General features: G+C 42.4%; 1 protein-coding gene across 1 annotated transcript in view; it reads right to left on the bottom strand.

Annotated features, from left to right (window-relative positions):
• Positions 1–799: 799 nt before the first annotated feature.
• LOC133507949 (calmodulin-binding transcription activator 1-like) overlaps positions 800–22022 on the bottom strand; it is a 67250-nt gene continuing 46027 nt past the window's right edge. Inside the window, 15 exon segments of the mRNA XM_061833558.1 lie at positions 800–3456; positions 4169–4240; positions 4330–4475; positions 6757–6825; positions 6959–7099; positions 7101–7206; positions 7289–7437; positions 8030–8538; positions 10235–10502; positions 10574–10652; positions 10731–10915; positions 14444–14589; positions 17749–17883; positions 19214–19340; positions 20055–21904. Coding sequence (XP_061689542.1) covers positions 3381–3456; positions 4169–4240; positions 4330–4475; positions 6757–6825; positions 6959–7099; positions 7101–7206; positions 7289–7437; positions 8030–8538; positions 10235–10502; positions 10574–10652; positions 10731–10915; positions 14444–14589; positions 17749–17883; positions 19214–19340; positions 20055–21904 — 4058 coding nt within the window. The 3' untranslated portion in view covers positions 800–3380.

The raw sequence follows: 22022 nt of genomic DNA, 5'->3' as shown, positions 1-22022 counted from the left end.
GCAGTATGACTGTGTTTTGAGAATCCAAAAAAGGAGTTGTGATGAGGCGGGAGGAGTGTTTGTTTCTTTGAAAGGGATACTGAGAACACAGTTTCGAGATCTTCCAAATAGAGTGTAAATAACACTAGACTCAGCTAGTGTTTTAATCAAGCTGACACACGGCTGCAACTTACAGTATTTTTAATTCTTAGTATTAATCTTGTGCGTTTATGACCATTAGAAATCACTCAGTAGTTGTTTTTCTTTTCTCATAGAAAAAAAGACACACGTTGCAGTTTAGATAAAGCAAACAGATCACAAACACTGCCTCACAAAATGAGACCATATGCATGGGAGAGGGCCAGTCAAGAACCACATTAGAAAAGGAGATGTTCGTTATTCATAGATAAACATTATCCCTAGCGTATGGACTACACATACACAGCGCTGTTAGTACCAATGAGTTAGTGACACTCCACATATCATCTCCCTGTTCTTCAACCCTGAGTAAAATCTAAGGGAGAGATTGAACTGTTCCCCAAGACATAAGCGCAGAGAGAAAGACTGTGGCTTTCTTGTGTTTCTGACTGTGTGGACTTGTGCGTGTGTGAGTGCGAGTCATGGGGTGAGAGGGAGGGAGGGGGGAGAGAGAGAAAGTTAGATAGAGAGAGAGCAAGAGAGAGCGAGAGAGAAGGGGTAAGAGTGTACAGGACAGTCATTTTGTTGTCTGGAAAACCGCTGTGTTCGTATTTTATGCTTAATGCTACGAGAACATTTTCATGTGAACCTTTGCAGGAAAACAGGCTCTGACACCAAGACGTTTGATTGACTTGCGACAGTATCTTTTATAAAGAGAATTCAGAGAATGTGGGATTCAAATACTGTACAATACATACACACACGCACACACACACACACACACACACACATACGCACACACAAGCGGCTGAAAAATGACAAATGAGCATTCAGTCCAACGTCTGACAAATTAGTGCATGTAACTTGTAACTTGCATGGAAGTTGAATCAAGTCCGACACTGACATTTGTTTAATACACCATTTAGGAAAAAGAAAAAGGGAACTGGCAGCCATTCGGAGAACATACAATAGCTATTTCCTGATATGAACTTGCACTTTTCTGTTATTGATCAGGCACTTCCTAAACAGAGCTTTCCAGAGTGCTTAAGCACATGTTATATATAACAGCAGTGACAATGAAGAGAAAAAGAAATGAAGAGTGAGAAGGAGACATTCTGTTTGACCGAATGGCGAGAATTGTTTAAACTAAAGGTAGCATGTTGCTGAAGCACAACCACATTGTAAAGAATGTAGCACCCTCTTGCTTTTTTTTTTTTCTTGGGTCAATGCATTCACATTTAAACTTTCTCAGCATCTTCATCATTATTTTAACAATTGCATCTTCAATGTCATCCTCTAGTCGAACTACTGTTGAGCTATTACTATCTTGTCTACTGTTTATTGTCTGCGTGTGTTGCCTCTGTGCATCTTTCTATCTTTTGGGTGTTTTTTTTTTCCCCAACGTAAAATTAGGCAAAATAGCATTCATTATAATTGGCACTACCGGCAAAAAGTGTTAGATTTTTGCGAGCCAAAGAACAAAAGCACAATGTGTAAATGTTTTGTCTGAAAGATCATTGTTTCAACTAACTTTGTTTTCCCACTTATTTAATTCTAACATCAGATTTTTCATTTGCATGCTTGAACAAAATGTTCTTTTCAGTAACACTTATAGTGGATACTCTTAAAGTGAAGCCGTTAAAATCCTCTCACAGTCCATAGCCAGTAACATGTTCTTTTTGTTGTTTCTGCGTCTTAAATATCATGCACATTACTCAGTTTGTAATATCTACATTATTTACAAGCGATACAGCCGTCCTGTGTAGCCAGGTCTCTATGTTAAGTTCTCATTATGGGAGTAAAATAATTTATAATCTTAAATACAGTCCTCTTATGAAAAAGTTTCAGGGTCCTCATATCCCCTTACCTCGTCAGTTTATATACAGGAATATGCAGTAGTCCAAAATATGGATTTGATTGCCCGAATGGGCTAATACGGGGATCAGTGCCCTGTATCTGGGTAGGTACTGGACCCGCGTCCTGTACAGAGCAAGCATAGAGACCTCTCAAGAGTCAGGAAGAAGTCAAGGCAATGTTACTGTATGTGACTCTTTCCTCAAATGACAGCTAGGATTTAGAGGTTCACGCAAAGAACAAACTAACAGAGACATTTAACCACTGCAACATGTCATATTTTAGCACATAAGGGAGGGGGGGAAACCTGTGTCAATCTTAACCACTCTTAAATAAATAATTAGACCCCTAAATAAATAAACTTTGTTGTTGTCGTTTTTTTTTTTTAAGAAAAAGCACCCAAAATATGTCATTTGTCCTTACACAATTCACATTACGCAGGGCAAGGATAAGTCGATGAGACCAGTGAGACACAACTACACATACAGTAGAAATACAAAAGAAACAACACGAAAGCAGTTTGGCAAGCATGCAGGAGCTCTTGGCTCAAACACATGCATTGAATTGAACAAACACTGACAGCACGCGGGCGAGCAAAGTCCCGCCTCTGAGAACGAACGCCATACAAAGTCCATGTAACAAATTAAGACATCGTTAATTCAGACCCCGACCCTCATGGAAACAATGCTCCTCTTACATTCAAGTAGGTTCCTCCCCTTTTGATCCGGTGACTGATTGATACGTTTGTAAGTAATGTGAGTCAGAGTGGTTGGTGAATATTGTGGTTATACCGCATTAACAGGATGGTTTGCCTCGAGAGCTCTTCAGCATGATGGCGAGGAGGAATGAGCGAAAGGAACGAAGAAATAACCTGCATGCAAATGCAACATAGAAGTGCGTTTTTCTTTTTTTTTTGGTTTATGTTTTCTCATCCTTTCATGGATCAGTGTTTGGGCACAAAACGCGACGGGCTTTGCATGAGTTCGGCAAGTCAAAGTTGCCTTTGGCGAGTGAGCGAGCTGAAGCCTTGCACCACATCCAATCGGCGCCGCGCCGTCACCAGCCGCCATCCGCTTCCTCCCGTTTGGAAACATACCCATGAAGAGTGCAAACAATGCCATGAGGTTAATGTGATGGCCTCCCAGTGAACTGTGGAGGAGGATCAGTTCTTTGGACAGAGCCAGATCCCTGGGCTTGCCCTAGTAGTCTGTCTGTCTGTCTGTCTGTCTGAGCTGCCATGATGGACACCTATCCTGTCCTCCGTCTGTCTGAGAAGATTCTTCCTCACGACAGAAGACAGGATAGAGGGCGAGCAAAAAAGGGAGAAAAGAGAATGGAAGGGGCAGGAGAGAGGGCAGTATGGGATATAGTTTGGAGAAGAAAATGATAAAGAAGGAGAGAGGGGAATATCACAGGCTTAGTGGGCTGTGGGTGGGGCCTGGTGGAGGACTCTCAGGACCCCTGTCCTTTTTCTGCTCTCTGACCCTGGTGTAAAGACACATATTGGAAATACATTAGAATGATTTTTCGTTTTGTGTCTGTACATGTCGGTAAATCGCTTTCCATCTAATAGCCCACACTTTGTTTCCTACAGCAAATTTCCACCCCTGAAATTGTAGCCCACCCCCGCCCCCCCAAGACACACACAAAAAAAAAAGGAGACAAGCAAGACATTTGAGTCCCCAAATTATGTCATGCCCCCAGGAAGACCATGTGCAAGAGTGCCCCTCTATCTATCTCTCAGTCATGCAGAAGTAGCACCATCATTCCGCAGTCCTCGACAAGACAGACAGAAGAATGAGGAAGGGAGAGATTAGAGAGCGAGTGTGCAAGAGAGAGAGAGAGAAAGAGAGAGAGAGAGAGAGAGAGAGAAGGATAATCAGCCTGGATACCCTCTCCTCCCCCCACATGCAAACAGGCACCTGCCACCAGGAGAGTGAGTGAGAGAGAGAAAGAAAGGGAGAGAAAGAGAGAGAGAGAGAGAGAGAGAGAGAAGAGAGAGAGAGAGAGAAGAGAGAGAGAGAGAGAGAGAGAGAGACTCACCCGCTTCAAGGGCCTATGGTCCATCAAAGGGCTTCGCAGGAACAGTAAAACAACAGCAGCTGTTAGCACCAATGCCGCGTGGCAGTGGGCTGTGAATGTGTGTATGTGTGTTCTTGGGTTTGCGTGCACCTGTGAGTCAATTTCTACGACTCACCTGTGGCGGCATCGAAGCAGGAACCTCAGGATCTTGCGTGCTGCTTGGTTCTGTTTTTTAGTTAGAAGGTTGCTGTAGGCAAAGAGCTAGATGTGAGTTTAGTTTTTTTTAGGGCGAGGGGGGCACACAATAAATGAAGTGTGTTTGTATAGTTGAAGAACCTGAGGGAGTGTCTGTAGGAGCGATAGTATTGCTGTATGAGGACTGCTGCTCTGCGACTTTGCTGGAACTTCCTCTTCTCGTGAAAACTCCGGAAACGACTCTGGATCAGGATGGCTGCCAGGGTCATCCTCTTATAAAGTGCATACTGAAAACAGCAATGTTGTAAAATCTTCATTCAAAACTGAAATTTGAACTTTTGTTTTCCTGAACACAGGATCTTAAAAAAAAAAAAAAAGATGGTGTGACCTAAAAGGTGGATTGTTGCAGAAAGCTATTTGAGCATTTATTCAATAGCCTTGATATCAAGCTTCCGGTTCATGTCGTCCTCATTAGTACTAAAGAAACCCAAAAACATTACTAATGGGATCCAGTCATTCTACGAGTGCGATTGAGTTGTTCTTCTAGAGTGCTCAATCGACTGCTGCACTTCCGCAATTGGTTTAAAATTGAATATTCTGGTCGGCAAGTATAAGCATAATGACAATTTTGGAAATGTCATCAAACTGAAAACATAGTGGTACACTTCATCCTCTTGTCCAAACTTGTCAACCTTAAAAAGTACAGGCAAAAAAACTACTGTATACAGTATGTCAATTACACAACCCCAGGTTGTTATCAAACATTTAAAAACAGAGATTATTTTTCTCAAATGGGATCACAGTAGCTTGGATTATATTGACACCAAAAGATAGCATCTTTTCACCAGAAATGCTTAATGGATTATGGTTCATATCGTCTCTCGTTTTACTAGTGAGGACCAGAAACATACTAGTATATATGTTCACTATATGTTCAGTTAGGTTGATATCAAAGATATTAAGTGCTCAGTTTTCCATAATACGTAAGATACAAAATAATTACCTAAACTGCCGTCCCTTGGGACCCCTAAATTCCGCTGAGGTTAGAAAATTTGAAAACCGCAAAAATATTTAATTATTAAAAGTTGCACAGAAAAAAAAAATCAACATATCTCATGAGACTTCAACTCAGTGAAGATGTAAACAAGCTTCAGGCAAACGTCTGTGTTTAGGGACCACATTTGATTTTAAATATTGACAAATGAGCCAAGTCATCCATAGAAAATATAAAAGTAAAGATAAAATGTGTATATAATATATGAGAAATACTTAACTTTAATAATAAACAAAAATGAATTGTCATTTTAAAAATGTTGATCATCAGCACTTAAATTATACAGTACTTACATATTTAAAGAATTGTATTAATGAAACAGAAATGATCAAATTTATATGTGAAATTTGCTTTCGTCAAATTTGTTCATTTAAATATTTACAATAAATAAAAGAAAATACATTTCAATAAATGGCTAATTTAATCCAAGATATAATAAATACAAAGTGTTTTTTTTTCTTTGTGATGACACAACAGAAAGGAACCAGCAATGACAAAGGGGAAAAATATGGACGTGTAAAGTGTTCAAAGAAAAAGTCTGCTCAGTTGACGATAATAATAATAAAAAAAAATATCAGAACACAAACCAGAAAGTGTATTTTAATTTGCTGATTTTAAAGTTGAAGGTAAAGGCCGCAGACCGGTGCATAACGGACACCAGCTTGGTGTTTTATGCAAATTAGCCATGCAGTGGGTCTTTTGGTACATGCATCCCTATACAGGCTGATCAGTACAATAAAGCAAAGTAACAAGAAGACAGTCACAATAAAACAAAAATGGAATGCAGACTGCAAAAAGAGCTTGCCATCTGCACAGTAATTTGGCTACTGCTCCTCTGGAGGTACTGTGATGGCTATTACTTGAACAAATGTTTACCTTTTAAACTTGCATGTCAAATAAAGTCAAATGTTACTCTAAATGTTGCGTGTTTGGTTAATAAAGGTTTTAGCGCAACAAAAGTTCTGCCCAATAATTATGTTGTGTTCACGCTTACCTCAAAATACAAGCTCTTCAATTGACTAAAGCAGGTCTTCCTATACTTCAGAGAAAAGTTGTATTGTCACAATAATCAATAAATATTTTTGTTTTTGAAAACTAATGCTAAGAGAAAAGTCATGTCCCCCTCCAAACGGAATAAAAACCTTTTATGTCGGGATAAAATGTCGTAATCTTTTGAGAATGATATTTTTACAAGATAAAGTTGTAATATTATGGTATTGAAGTCAAATGATTTATTGCAAATTGTTTTGCAACTCCCACGTTATGGCCCCATGGACCCCAGCTTGAGAACCAATAAAATAAAATACAGTTAAAAAATATATATTTTTCTTCTCCAGATCATAGCCTGAGCATACAAACGACTTTGTCAAAGCAATTCATGCAAATGTTCATAAAAACATTGCTGTACATCTATTTTTGTTTATAACACGCCCTAGCATAAGTAGCGGAGAAGAAATGAATAGCTTAATTAGCAACGTAGGTCAGTTTAATGCTGACTGAACATTGAATCATACCTGCTTGTATCTCTTATAGCAGCGTTGAATCACTGCTGCAATCTCTTTGCGTTGTTCCTGAATAGGACCCTGAAGGGGGTGATGGTAAGAATTTGTATGTAAGCTGCTCATGCAAGCAAGCAAACATGTATCGCACAAGACAGATACATGACACGAAGAGTACTCTCAAGTTGAAGTGGAGGTCATATGAGATCATGGATACCTTGTGTTTTCTAAGGGAGTGCAGAGCATTCCTGATGGTCTCACACAGCTCTCTCTGCTCGGCTTCCGTCATGGCAAGAAAGGAGGAGTCCATTTTCAACCGTTCTGCTTTCATAGCTGCAGAGAGGAAGGAGATCCAGTCAGAGGGGCGTGGCTGGGCTTTGCTCAGTTTGACAACTTTGCTCACCCTCAGGCCCTGAGTGAGAGTTCGGTTTCGGGCCGGGAGTCTGGGGCTTGGCATTGAGGAACCTGCAGAGCAGCAGCAATCAAAGTGAGCATAGAAAACTTTGAATCAGATTTCATGACAACATTTTAGAATGCTTTGACCTACCTTTCCACCTCAGCAAGATAACCAGACAGTAGTTTGACATCGCCGCTGAGGCCCACCCTTCCAGAGTCTGTTTCAGTCTCCATATCCTCCTGTTTAAGTCGAGCAGTGGATGTCTCCATGATGTGATCAGCAAGCATTGAAATGTCCATCTGCAACACAAACACAGGCACACATGCATGCATACACAAAATCAAACTTCACTCGGGGTCAACGCAATCCAAAACGGTCATAAAAAAAAAAAAAAAAGCAGTTTTCCCAACACATTTTTGTGGCATTCTGATGGACCACGATGATGATGTAGGAAAAGAAGTCACTCTTCAGATAAAAAGTAATGCACTAAAATTATTTGCAAGCAGAGACTTGCGGATCCCTGTAACAAATCTTAATAATTCTTTGAGAACATGCCCTAACCCCCTTGAAATTCTGGAAACCTAAACATATAATACATATATATTACCAATGCGGCAAGTCTGTCCAATTTGTACTTTTCTGTTATGATGCAACATATATATCCAAATATAGTGGGGGTGTGTGATGTGTTTCACTATGTGTACCACTGAACAAATTTCCGAAAGAACACAAGTGAATGTTTCCTTTTTTTCCACTTAACTCGAGCAGCTGTCTACGTGAAGCTTGCTTGTGAATCAAATTTTGGCTCGTGACCCAACTCTTTTGGTGCATGTACAATAAGTCAAGGTACCACAGTACTTTTAAAATCTACGGACAGAGGACCCTCCCTACCTGCAAGTCCTCTGTGTTATCCTGATAGGTCAGCAGCTCTGTCTCCTCCCCCCTATCAGATAGGACTCTCTGGCGCAGGTGAACAGCCAGTCTCTCCTTCCCTAAAATCCTCCTGGCGAGGCTACGCTGCCCCAGAGTCTGTCTCAGGCTCCATCTGGTGCCCCCTCCAGATTCCCCTATCCTGGCCTGCAGGTGGGGGAAGGAGGGGGTGGGGAGCTGCGGACAGTCAGGACTGTAGCTGGCAGGAGGTGCGCTCCGATTGTTGAGGTTGGGATGTTGGGTTGGTTGAGGCCGTGATAGAGGCGAAGGGTGAGTGTTGGGTCTGTGGTGGTTGGGGAGGGGGTTGAGGTTGCTCGAGACTGAATTAGTGAGCTGTTGCTGAGTGGGTTTGAGTCTCTTAGCTGCGGGTGGACCCCCTTGCTCTCCCTGGGTTTCCTGTGAAGTTCTGTGTCCTGTTTGGTTCCAGTTCTGGTTGTTGGACTGGCTCTCAGTCCTGGATCTCCTCAGTTCTGAAAAAACAATACAAACAAGAATTTATTAGCATTCTGTAACATATATTCCCATAGAACATGCAAACTCCACACAGGCGTACCCGGGATTTGCACCCCAGTCCTTAGAATTCTGAGGCAAATGTGCTAACTAGCAACACATCAGGATTGATCTTTTTTTTTTTTTTTCAATGACAAATGTTAAGAACGGGCAGATTCCATTATTACATAATTTCTCAAGTTTGTTGCCATGTTCTCACAATGTTTTGAATTAATAAAAAAATGTATAATGGCATTAGAAGTTGTTATGTCAGTTTTTATTGCATTGCTTTTACAGTTTCTCAAATTTTCGCTGTAGTATTGTTTCAGTACGAGTATTGATACTTTATGCGGGTATAAAGTCAAGGTCCAAATTTTGTTGTCATGTCAGCACTAGCACCAACCTGACTTTCAACAATCATACCAAATCAATCACAAAAACTGCCTTCTACCATCTGAAAAACATATCTAGAGTCAAGTCTTGTATGTGTCAAGCAGACGAGAAAAAGCTCATTCATGCTTTTATCTCAAGTAGACTTGACTACTGTAATGGTCTTCTGACTGAATTCCCCAAAAAAGTATTAAATAGCTGCAGTTCATTCAGAATGCTGCTGCTTGCCTTCTGACCAAAACAAAGCGGTCAGAGCATATAACGCCAATCCTAAAGTCCTTGCACTGGCTTCCAGTCAGCTTTAGAATAGATTTTAAAGTTCTGCTACTGGTCTATAAATCACTAAATGATTAAGGTCCCGAATACATGAAAGAAATGCTGACGGAATACAAACCCAGTAGAGCTCTGGGATCGACTGACTCAGGTCAAATAGTGGAGCGCAGAGTCCAAAGCAAACATGATGAAGCAGCATTTAGCTATTACGCTGCACACAAATGGAATAAGTTGCCAACAGAGGTGAGGTCAGCCCCAAGTATGAATGTTTTAAATTCATGTTGAAAACGCTTCTTTTTTCTCATCCTTTTTAGAATGTATCCACTTTTTGATCATATTGCTTGCACTATATGTAGTTTTAATTGTCTTTTTTTAAATATAGTGTTTGTCATTTTTATTGTTTTTATCTCATTTTAAATGTTTTATCTCTTTGTTTTCAAATGCCTTTAATCATGGCAAGCACATTGCGTTACCTCTTGTATGAAATGCGCTATACAAATAAATTCTCTTTGCTTTGCTAGCATACAGTAAATAAAATGACATGAATCCATATTCTCAAGCGACTGTCATCCTTATGGTTGCTAGCTGGAGCTGCAGCTGACTTTTTTTCGAAGAATTACGTTTAAAAAGTGTTTTTTGCGCGTTGTCCTTTGAAAGAGTTGCAGACACTGTTTTTAGTTGTCAAATGTATTTGAAAGAAAATAAAAAATAAAGCAAGAATGCTCTTTAACTGTTCAACCCTGTTATGCTTGTTTAAAATGTATTATTATGGTCTTGGTTGTCTCAGGGTCTCAGCTTGTGTTTGTCTTGACCTTGGTCTCAACTTGGTTGCTTCTCCCAAAAGTCTTCTGACTTCTGTGCTGTGAGTTCTGGTCTCGGGCAAGTCTTAGTTTTGGATAGTATGATCTTTTGCACAACACTACCAAAAACTGTTGTGACTGAAAAAAATAACTCACTCCATACTGACTAAGGTATTACATTAGCACAGAACTGTTTGGTGACAGTTTCTCCCACCTGAATTTGGATTTGAGGAGTGACTGTTATTTATTCTGTTGAGCTCAGAGCCTCCTCTCCACCGGTCCATCCATATGTCAGCAGCCTGACTTGGAGTTTGAGGACTTTGTTGTAGCTGCTCCAAGAGTTCGGCCAGTCGTGTGTGGCCGCGGGATCTGGCGATGTTGAGCGGCAAGCGTCCCAGAGAATCGGGAATGGCCAAAGCTCTTGGGTCCCACTGGTAAAGCACCAGTGCTGCATCAGTATGACCCAGAGCACATGCCCACATCTGGAGAGAACAATGGGGATGTTGTTACACATTCAGACCGCATAACCCTTCAGGAAATATTGACCACTCACCAGTGGTGTGCATGAGAAGTGGTCGACATTTAGAGGATCCACCTCCAGCTCGAGGTCAATACTGTCAGCATGCTTGGTACTGCGTAGCAAAATGCTCACATGAGATTTAAAGGTCACATCCCTATATGATGGTCTGCTATGAGTGTTTGTTAATCACCGCCAGCGGATGAGAGTCTGAATCAGCCCGGCATAGCCCTGTGCTGCGGCCAGATGTAATAAGGTCATTCCTCTTGAGTTCTTGCTGTGGACGAGCTGATTGGAGGAAGCCCAACACGGCTGTGACATCATCTTCTCACACACAACCACAACACGACCCTCAAATGAACTGTGGTCGGGAGAGGTCTGGGGAACAAATAGGCACAGTGATCATTCAGTGTCATTACTAGGGTGGATTGCCTACCTCCACCAAGGAGGTCATGTTTTAAGTGTTACACAATACGGCAAAAAACATTTCAACAAACGTTTGCCCCAAGGAAGACCCGATTAACGTTTTGTGTAAAAAAAAAAAAAATTGAGAGTTTACGTCGTTCGTCACAGAATGAACATTCTTCACTCCAAACAATCGTATCCCAAATTTTCTTTCCCCCCTGAAATGAATGAAAAGGCCTTTAATCTCATCTAGCTCCGCCCCTCCATAGAAAGTCCCAAGTATTGATGTTTATTAATGAGCAAAATAGTACTTTATGGTATTGTGGCTTCCTTTTCAAAAAAAAAAAAAAAAAAATAATCAAGTAAAATGTAAAGAATTAAAAACGTTTGTGGATCATGCTTTCCAGCAATTCACTGTGCTGTTCCTCCTGGTGTGCATCCCTTAGCCACTAGGGGGTGTATAACACAGGGATAAGAATATAAACTAAGAAGACGCTCACAACTGCTCAGTAAGTTGGAGTAATAGTCATCATTTTTTGTTTTTTGTTTCTTTTGCAGAGGATAAATAATATATTCTTGTGAGTCGTTTTATATTGTATGTCTACGTGTTGCTGTCCTATTTTTCAAATATCAATTTCTAAATTAAATCATTCACTACAAGTCGCTTTCAAAGCAGCGTTGGCAATATTGTCAGTTGTTTTAGAGCGTTTGACAGATATTTTAACACCCACATCTTATTATGTTTTGTGACAACTTTAGAACCAAAAATAGCAAAAGAAAGCATAGAGTATTATTTGACCAGTAAGAAACAAATTCTCACTCTATTCTTTTTCCGTTATTTAGTAAAGAGCAATTTAACATTGGTTGGTTTTTGACCAAAAAGTGGAGTGTAGAATATTAATGTGAAAAGAAACACGTCAAGCAAAAGAGTAATATGTTATGCTTTTGAGACACCACAAATTACAAAGCAAAAACATTATTAAACTCAAAACATCTAATTTATCCAACTACAACAAGGAAACCGCTTCATGAGCTATGTAGACTCGCCACATGGCTCAAGATGAATGTCAGTAGCTTTTTTTTTTTTTTTACCTCGTTTACCATTCACTGCATCTTTCCTATGAACCATGACACATAGCCTATTTATTTCATACATTTGGGGTGCTTAATCTTGTATGACATCCAACGTGTCAAGATTTCTCTATTAATCGATGTGACTAGCTGATATTTCCCCCTAATTAATTCCTTCAATACGAAAGCTGTGGCGATCTCAATCCAAAGAGATACAAAGCTGCCATCTACTGGTGTCCGTTCATCATTACAGAATTCCACAGACAAACTGGGTGAGATCCTCTTCCACACCTACCTCTTGAAAAATGTATTTGATGAATATACCAGTGGCAAAAAATGATTGCATTCCAGTTGACATATATAAACGTCTATGGCATTGAATGAGTTGGTTTTAGATGTTTATACTGATCTGGGAAGAACAGGCCCTGCAAAAATGCTTCTAGGCCATTTTTCTCCAAGTGGCGATTGAGAGTTGTCTTATACAGGATAATAGGACAAGAGAGTCCTTTGTCTTCAGAGGGGAAAACAACCCAGATGAAGTATAACAGGTTGCATCAGCCTATGTGGCTGTCTGTCAATTGTCTATGTCTTGTCTGTATGGTGTACTCCTGTCTTGACTGTTTAAAATGTATTTAGCCTATCTAAAGTGTTCTGCCTTTTACCTTGTTTGGAAGACAAGTTTCCGTTATGGGGACAATATACTGAACTGAACTGACCTAAAAATGTAGAACCCTCAATCGATCAAAAATATGCAATGAAAATCTTGACATTTTAATATAGTTAGAATCTCCATGATATAATGCATACTGTAAGAAGGGGAACATGTGGGTTTGTTCCACCTACTAGTGGACAAGATACATCGTAAGGTAAAGTCTGAGGGGTTCTGGAGAGGAAGGTCCATTTGGATGTCGAACCTCAGATTCAGAAGAGCAGTGTGGTTTTTGTCATGGCTGTGGACCTGCAGGGTCCTCAAGAGTTAATAGGAATTTGGCTAACCAGTCTATCTGTGTTTTGTGGAGCCATTGAAACGTGTCTCTCAGGGAGTCCTGTGGAGGGTGCATAGAGTACCAGACCCCCTAATAAATGCTGATCGGTCTCTGTACAACCGGTGTCAGAGTTTGGCCAGAAATGCCAGCATTTACTTGAGTTCATTGCCAGTGCGAGTTGGACTCCACCAAGGCTGCACTTAGTCACCAATTCTTTTCATTATCTTTATGGAAAGAATTTCTTAGGGATCTCAAATGGGACAGATTTGTTGACTTAGGAGTTACGACCTGGGGACCACAAGATTCCATTTCAGCTTTTTGCAAATGATGTGGTTCTGGTTTCTTCATCAAGCTGGGATTTTCAACTCTCGATGGAGCGGTTAGGAGCAGAGTGTGAAGCAGTTGGGGTGAGAATCAGCACCTTCAAATATGAGACCATGGTATTTTTTCGGAAAAGAGTGGAGTGTCCTCTCCAGGGCAAAAAATGAGATGCTGCCCCCAGTGGAGGACATCAAGTATCTCGGGGTTTTGTTCATGACTGAGGGAAGAATGGAGTGGGAGATCAGCAGGTGTACTGTATCCAGTGATGTGGATTCTGCATTGGTCTATCTTGGTAAAGAAGGAGCTCAGCTGAAAACCAAAGCTCTTGATTTACCGGTCAATCAAAGTTTAAACCGTCACCTATGATCACAAGCTCTGCCTCGTGATAGCGGATACAAGCAGCTGAAGTGGAAGAAGTGGAAGAGTGAGAGTAAGAAGGAAGAAGGAAGTAGGAAGAAGATGAATGGCTGCATTAATGCATGCTCTGTCCAGCCAAACAACCAACGAAAATGTTTGTTTCTCCAGCTGCTGCCTGAAGGATTTGTCAAAACCACACGGAGTACATGTCCTTCATCCACGTCCCATTTCTGTGATTTTGATTTAAATGACCAAATCTCAACCACCTTGGATTAAGAACATGTTTTCAGACAATGCTTGACAAGGTGGATTTAAACTCTGTGCAGGTCAAAATTGGATGCATTTATGTCAATTAGAAATTCTTCTGATTTTAATGTTATGCATGCGGACGGAAAGGAACATAAACGACTCAAACAATAGAGAGCCAATATTATATTTACATATCTTATGGAAACACGACCGATGTGAAAGGTGTGAACAGTTGTCAAAACATGAATTGCACACATCCAAAAATGGCTGCGACGCAATCAATCTGTTTTGGTTGCTAAAGGTCTCTTGGAATTGTGGTGTGTTTTTATCAACAATTTGCCGCTACTTGTAATGATCAAATCCAGGCATGTAAATCCAAATTAGGATCGTTCATCCCTGGTGGATGTCTGGGCTCTACTGAATAGCATTCTAATTTTAAATGTGTTCAGATTTATTTGACATTTCATTGATATCAAAGAAATTCTTCAGTCAAACAAATTGCATCTTTCTGCCTTACTTGAGACTGCTGTTCGGTTCCCCCTCCCTCTGCACCTTCACTCTTGGTTGCCATAGTTTCTGAGCATGGGTTTTGATTGGTTATATCGGCCATCCTCTGTTCCATCTGCTCCAGGCGCTCCAAGATGGACATCCTGAACTGGGTATCTACAGAAAACATAGATGTTTTATTCCAAACAAAATGTACTCTACATTTTAGGACATCTAAAATAAAAGGCCACACAAAGATAAGGTTGCTTAAGAGGGGCTTGATGTCGAAGGATGAAAAGACACCCAAGAACCATTCAGGATCTCAAAGAGCGCTTGAATGGGAATGGAATATAAGTACACAGACCCAGCAACAAACTATGCTACCCATATTTTTACCGGGTTGTAAGTGTGACGATTTATTTCTATGCAGCTGCAGTTTGCTGCAGTGCTCATCATGTCACTCAGGCTCTTTATTTTCCCTCCTCTCCTCTCTGTTGTCAGTAGCACACAGACTGAGGATGAAAAAAAAGAGGGAGGAGCCTTGTTGGTGACACAAAGATCAGGCTCCAAACATTGCAGTCCGCCAATCAGAGGGAGACATTGTCAAACAGTCCCAATACAAAGCCAATCATATGAAATGTACCACCTCGTCCATCTATTGATGTAAACAAAAAGCTTGAACCACAAAGAACAATCATTTGCACCCAAAAAAATTGACAAACATTTTGTACATTTCAAATCTAATCATTTTAGTTGTTCTTTCTTATTGATATTGACAACCGGCATATGCATTGCAATGAAGACCATTTTTAGCCAGCGTCTAGTCTTCTATTTCTCACAATCATTGCATGTTAAAAGTATTTTTTTTGGAGGGGGTGGGGGTGAGATTGTTATTTCAAAAGTCAAGTTTGACAATGCCTTTGCAATAATGTTCATCCCAATGAAAACTTTTCATGAGCAACATGATTTCAGATAATACAACTGCTCATCTTTATATTTTTATGAGATTATTATAGTACCTTGACTCTGTTGCATTTATTTTCAGGCAGGCAATTGCCATCTATCAAAATGCCATAGATAATAACAATAACAAAATGTCAATGCACACACTGTTAATGCAGGTCAATTGGAAAAAATGTGCATGGCATTCAGAGAAATCATGAACAGCAAGTTTAATATTGCTTGCTATTTTATGTAGAGATGCAGGAGGCAAATAGCCTCCCAGCACTTGTTGTAGTGTTATTGTTCTCCAGGTCTGCTTCGAAGAGAAGCAACCTCTGAGGTTTCTTGTCTTTCTCTTCTTTTTTTCAGGTCAAACATTTAGCAAGCATGCAAAAAGACTACCATTGTATGAAATTCAACTTCATTGTAATCTAACAATAAATATCTTTTGTACAATAACACAAGACAAAGCAGTTGGACAACAGCGTCTGAATAAACAAAAATTAAGTCATACACCCCGTGGATGCGAAACAGCAATTTTCAAATGAAATGATATCAGGTAATCTACGAACCCAATCAGCGAGTGTGTCTTTATTCCAGTTTCAGCTCAACCGCCTTAGTTTGAAGCATGCGACACACACGTCGATACTCCCAACAACAGACAGTGAGGGAGGAGGGGAGAGAGAGAGAGCGGAGAGAGAGAGAGAGAGAGAGAGAGAGAGAAAGAGAGAGAGAGAGAGAGAGAGAGAGAGAGATGGAGAGAGAGAGAGAGAGAGAGAGAGAGGAGAGAGAGAGAGAGAGAGAGAGAGAGAAAGAGAAAGAGAGAGAGAGAGAGGAGAGAGAGAGAGAGACGAGAGAGAGAGAGAGAGGAGAGAGAGAGAGAGGAGAGAGAGAGAGAGAGGAGAGAGAGAGAGAGAGAGAGATCGTACATGGTGTGTGAAGTGAGCAGCGGCGCTGTTCTCTTCAAATCAGCCCGCCAGACTTTGGGGCAGCAGGAGGTTTAGGCCGTCATCGTCGCATAAGAGGACTGCACTCCCATCTAAACTGGAGCAGACGCCGAGTGCAGCCGTACTTTTAATCCACTTTATGTTTTACCTACACACTTTGCGGTACATGACCGTGAAAACGCGCGCATGGCTGACTGCATCCCACTGGCCCAGAAACGCTTTTGTGAATACAACCTTTAGTGGGCTGTTTGGGGGCGTCAATGGTTTACAGCGTTTGAGCCACATTCATTGTCTTTGCCCTTCAGTCGTGCATGCAGTATGAGCTGTGACCGTGCAGCCGCATTGCCGCAGTGCGCAACGCGCAGACTGGGGGCACACACGCGCGCGCACGTGCGCGCGCACGCACACACAAAAGCAGGGCATCCCTTGCTGAGGAGAATCGTGTGTTACCAAGACAGACTTTGCATTAAAGACCGGAACATCAAATGCAATACTTTTAAATTGAATTTGATGTCATTAAATTGAATTAATGAATTCATTGAAATAGGAAAACTCAAAATGAACTTCTGTATGTTGGCCGACAGTCCCTCATTTGCATGAGCTGGATTTCTCCAGAACAGAAGTGGGGCGCATCAATGGACACTTTCATAATGACCATTTCACTCCTCAGAAGGTCGTACATAATCTGATTAAATATTATGTACCTCCAACTGTTCTTCATTATCATACATTATGACAACTGGCAGCCTGGTGGCACAGTAGTAAATGGTTAGCACACACACTTCGCAATACTGAGCATGGGCAGATTAGAATGCAGGCTCTGGCCTTCCTGTTCTACTCCTGCCTGCGTGGCTTCTCTCTGGGTACTCCGGTTTCCCCCCATGTTCCAAAAATATGCATGTAAGGTTAATTGAAGACTACAAATTGTGAAAATGACTGTAAACGTTTGTTTTGTCTGTATGTGCTCTGTGAGAGGCTGGTGACCCCTCCAGGGTGTACCCCACCGCTCGCTGAGACTCATTCACCTAAAATAGTCTCCAGCTCAAACATGGTGCCATAATCTATATAAAGGTATATGGAGTTTTAGAATTCACCAAAGAAAACGCAAAGCCTTACGAAGAACAGGCACGCTTGATAAAAGATAAGATTGGAGCCACAGTAGATATGGTAACCACCATTCCACTGCATTGTGCTATAAACAAACCAAAGGTTTTGTCCTGAAATTGCAAAGAGAGAATAAAAGAAAATATTTTGCCTGTGTTTTAGCTCTCCTTGTAAGTTTGTTTCATTCAAATAGTAAAATTGTACACATACTATACAATCCAAAAATGCCAAACATTGGAATCATTATAACTCAAGTATTTTCAAGAATTCCAAGTGCCTTGTGGGAACCTCAAAAATATAATGGTACACCTTAATGTTGCAACACACAGCTGAATGATCTTACCATCCAAAGACAGCCAGTCATGCTGAGAGGATGGGAGGGCAGGAAGGTCGCGGGCCTTGTATTCAAAGACCACTGAAGAAGAGATGACCTCGCCACCCATGGCCACCTGCAGCATGACGAGTCCTGTGTCGTGAGCTTGAAAAAAAAAACCACGAGTTAAAGAATCAATACAGTGGTAACTAAGCTCAATATAAGACAGTGTGTTGATAATTTTTAGGAATACATCTTTTTGTGTATCTGCAAAAAATTGTGTGTAGTCTTCAGTGATCCTATTAAGTAACACAGGATGTGACTCATGCAGTTAGTTGAATGCACGACTTCGAGAAACATTTTACACTCCACTTCACTGGCCATAAATGGTATCCGTCTTACAAAAACAGTAATAGAGTGTTTTGAATGGCACTAACTAAAGTGTAAGGTAGCAGCTTGGAATAGAATGCAAGTTTTGTCTCAAAAGCTCCAACTGATACAACAAAATATATTTTTTTTTCCTCCTTCAAAGTTATCTCCACTCCTGACTTCATGCACTCCTGAAACTATTCTTGTCGGATCCCTCACAGCACCCGGGGCCAATTCGGGTGAGCAGGGAGGTTGCTCCAGCATGGCGATGGTCTTCTTTGCAAGGAACTGTCGGATGGCTTTGTAAACGGGCAGAATGTTGTGGGGAAGCAGCCATGAGTTGTCCCGCCACAACTGTCACCTCTCCTGGCACACTGAACTAACTAAACACCACATGATCTCTTTGTAGATGTGCTAGTTGATTGTCTGGCCCACATTGAAAGGGAGGACTTGTAGTTTGTAGTCCTGGTTCGAAATATATATTCTGTGATATCTGCTGTCGGCACGGTGCCTCAGTTGGTAAAGCATTGGCCTCACAGTAATGAGGTCCCGGGTTCAATCCCAGAATCGCCTGTGTGGAGTTTGCATGTCCTCCCCGTGCCTGCGTGGGTTTCCTCCGGGCACTACGGTTTCCTCCCACATTCCAAAAACATGCAACATTAATTGGACACTCTAAAATTGCCCCAAGGTGTGATTGTGAGCGCAGCTGTTTGTCTCAATGTGCCCTGCGATTGGCTGGCAACCAGTTCAGGGTGTACCCTGCCTCCTGCCCGTTGACAGCTGGGATATGCGCCAGCACTCCTCGCGACCCTTGTGAGGATAAGCGGTGAAGAAAATGGATGGATGACATCTGTCCTTGAATTTGTCTGGTACACCTCATATACAAATAAGTTACAAAAAAAAAAAGATATTCTCCCTCTCTGACGGTGTCGATAAACAGAAAATGATTATCTTTGTGAAGTCCAAATGGTTGAAGCAGGTGTACCTATTAGAGTGGCCGGTATGTTCACGTTATTCTAATGTCGTCTTCTATTTTGTGCTGTATCCCAAAAGGAGGACATCCATCTGTACACAGTAGTGTTTATGTGCATGCCAGTTCATAATACATGTGTATGACAGGCGATACCTGGACAGTAGCAGCGTAGTACGCCAGGTTGTATGAGGGCAGCAGGTACGCTGATGTGGTCAAAAAGACAGCTGTACTCAGCGCTTGACTCCAACCACGGGCCTGTGATAAGCACCTTCACACCGCCCTGCAGCACAAACACGAGTTAGTGGAATGTGACACTACATGGTGACTTCATCACGGCAGCGCTGTAGTTGAGTATACAGAAAATCTGAAAGCAAAGTAAACAAATATAATGATTATTATTCCTAGGATAAGGTGAATCATTCTACAAAATGACAGCAAAAAAAAAATGACTATATGTTTCACAATTTTAAATGTGATATTATTCAGCTTTCTACCAGTGGACAGCACAGGCCCAACAGGTAGGGGCATACAGTAGTGCAAAAAAAACTAATATCGAGTGTTTTGGTTCATTAAAAAAAAAAAAAAAACAATAGAATGCGTTTGGAAATACAACAACAATACAATGCTTTAATTCTTATATAGAGAGCTCAACAAAGACGCATCGGTGTTTTGTGGAAACTTACAAATGTTATTGTTTGGTTTGCACCTTTACCTTGAATCACATTACTAGTGGACAGAAAATATTGCCCTCAAAATGACCAAAAGCATGGCCAACGTGATTCGCTGACTGTATAATTCTATGCTGTGCGTGGATGAATTAATGAAGCTACTCAGAGGAATCCGTGTAATATTGAAATTTCATTAACTCAGCAATCAGCTGAGAGCATGATTCCATTTTTTAAAAGCAGTAAAAGCCGTCTTCCATCATGTGTCAGTCTGATTTTACTCCAGGCAACAATGATGAATAAATAATGATACAAATGTTGTTACTAACCTCAGGATAAGACCACTCTGGGGAGTAGTCTGTCACACCAAACAGCCTGCCGGTCTCTTGGAGTATTCCCAGAGCTCCCTGCTCCACTTCGGAACCCTGCAGGTGCCCTTCCACTGTAGCTTGGTCCTCTCCCACTGCCCCTTCCTGAGGCATCAGCACGCCATTGACAGCAGCCCCAACCCCACCTGCTGACCCTTCAACTGAGATGAAATCATTGATGAGATCAGAGAACTGGCTTCCAAATGAAGCCTCAAACCCTTCCAGGCTGATGGCTGCTCCTGCTCCAGTCGAAGTGCCGGATACACTTCCACCTTGTGGAGGAAGAGAGGAATTGTAGAGTGCCCTTTCAATGCTTGCACCAGCGGCTATAGACTGAGGACTGGCTACCACTGAGGCACCGGCCCCGGGCAAGCTTACTCCATTACAAAGGATTTCGTTTTCACCTCCTCCTGCAGTACCACAGCCCGACTCCCCTCCCCCCCCAACTCCATTGCCATCTGTAGGTTGAAGGTAGTGTTCAGTGTCCACACTGGCGTAAGCCTCGTGTGCAGCTCCAGACTTGAGCATTAACTCTCCTCCATTCTCGAGAACTTTGCCACCGACATCCTGACGAACTCCACTACCAGGCTGGTCGACATTAGCGTCCCCACTCGTCAGGGGGAAAGAGCCCACCGATGCTCCTTTCCCATTCCTGCCACACAGGGTCTGGTCTTGACTGGTTTGGTGCAGGTGGGTATGGTGGTCTCCGTTGGTGAGCGGGGTGTCTGCTGGCAGGCTTATGTAACCCCGAGCTTCATCTGATTCCTGTGGCGCCTCAGCGGTGCTCTGCTGCTGGGAGGGCTGGTTTGTGTGCGTGGAGGTCTGGAGGAAGAGGTTTGGCGAAGGGTGGTGCGCGGACTGAGTTAGACTCGGGACGCACGGTGATGACATGACAGCACTAAAGTCCATCTGCTCCAGAGTGGTACTGGGGCTGAGGCCTGCCCCCTCTCCCACATAACTGCTCTGAGGGGCTAGTGGCTGCTCCATAGGTGTCGCTTCCTTCTTGATGTTGTTGACAAGGGATGGGCTGTAGACAAAACCGTTAGATGAACAGTGGATCCCCCCATCATTACCGTTACACCCCTCAGTCTTCCCTCCACCTCCCCCATATGTCTGACCCTGCTTGGGGTTATTAAGGAAGCAGTCAGGGTCAAACGTCATGGCGGTCTCTGGAAGGTTGACCCCTCCGCCGGAGTCCAGTGAGCTGGAAAGAACCAACTCTCCTCCCTCTCCCAAGCCGACCCCACCAGGAAATGACGCAAACCTCTGGTTCTCGGGGGCAACAGCCAACAGGATGCCAGTGGCGGTGCTCTCATGAGTGGACGGCAGGAGGTGTGTGTGGCCAGCTGAGTAAACCGAATCTCCAGTCAGCGTGGTGACTTCAGACATGAAGACAGCAGTGCTCTGCGACAGGCCAGCACTAATGGCGAGGGCAGGGCTGTCAGCCATATCACTGGTGATCGACAGTGGGGAACTCTGGGTGGTGTCAGGGACTTCCACTTGATTGGTGGAGGTAGACGAGGACACTTCCATGCTGCTCTGCGGGAGGAGTGAGGGCTTCGTCATTCGGCCGTTCCTCCTGTCTCCTCCGCCAGCCCTGCTCCGCCGCCCCCCGGGACTGGGCTCTGTCTGGCCTTCTGACACATCACTGTTCTGGACCTCGGTGCCATCTGCTTCCTCAGATCTCTGGCTTGCTGTAGCGCCGCCACCCGCTGTAGCACCACCCCCTGCTGCTGCCCCTGACTCCTGCTTGGATGAGATGATGCGCTGCTTGACACCTGAACATTTTTGGTGTAGGCTGCTTCCAGCACCTGGCACACAAGGAATAAAAGATTTACATCAAATATGAACTGAACAAAAATAAAGACAATTTCTGTTCAATGTCACCACAATGTTGTAACTGTAGCATTATTTCACATGTACATTGGC

The sequence above is a fragment of the Syngnathoides biaculeatus genome, chromosome 10 (assembly GCF_019802595.1).
Source record: "Syngnathoides biaculeatus isolate LvHL_M chromosome 10, ASM1980259v1, whole genome shotgun sequence".
Taxonomy (NCBI): Eukaryota; Metazoa; Chordata; class Actinopteri; order Syngnathiformes; family Syngnathidae; genus Syngnathoides; species Syngnathoides biaculeatus.
This window is presented reverse-complemented; position numbering and strand designations above follow the sequence as displayed.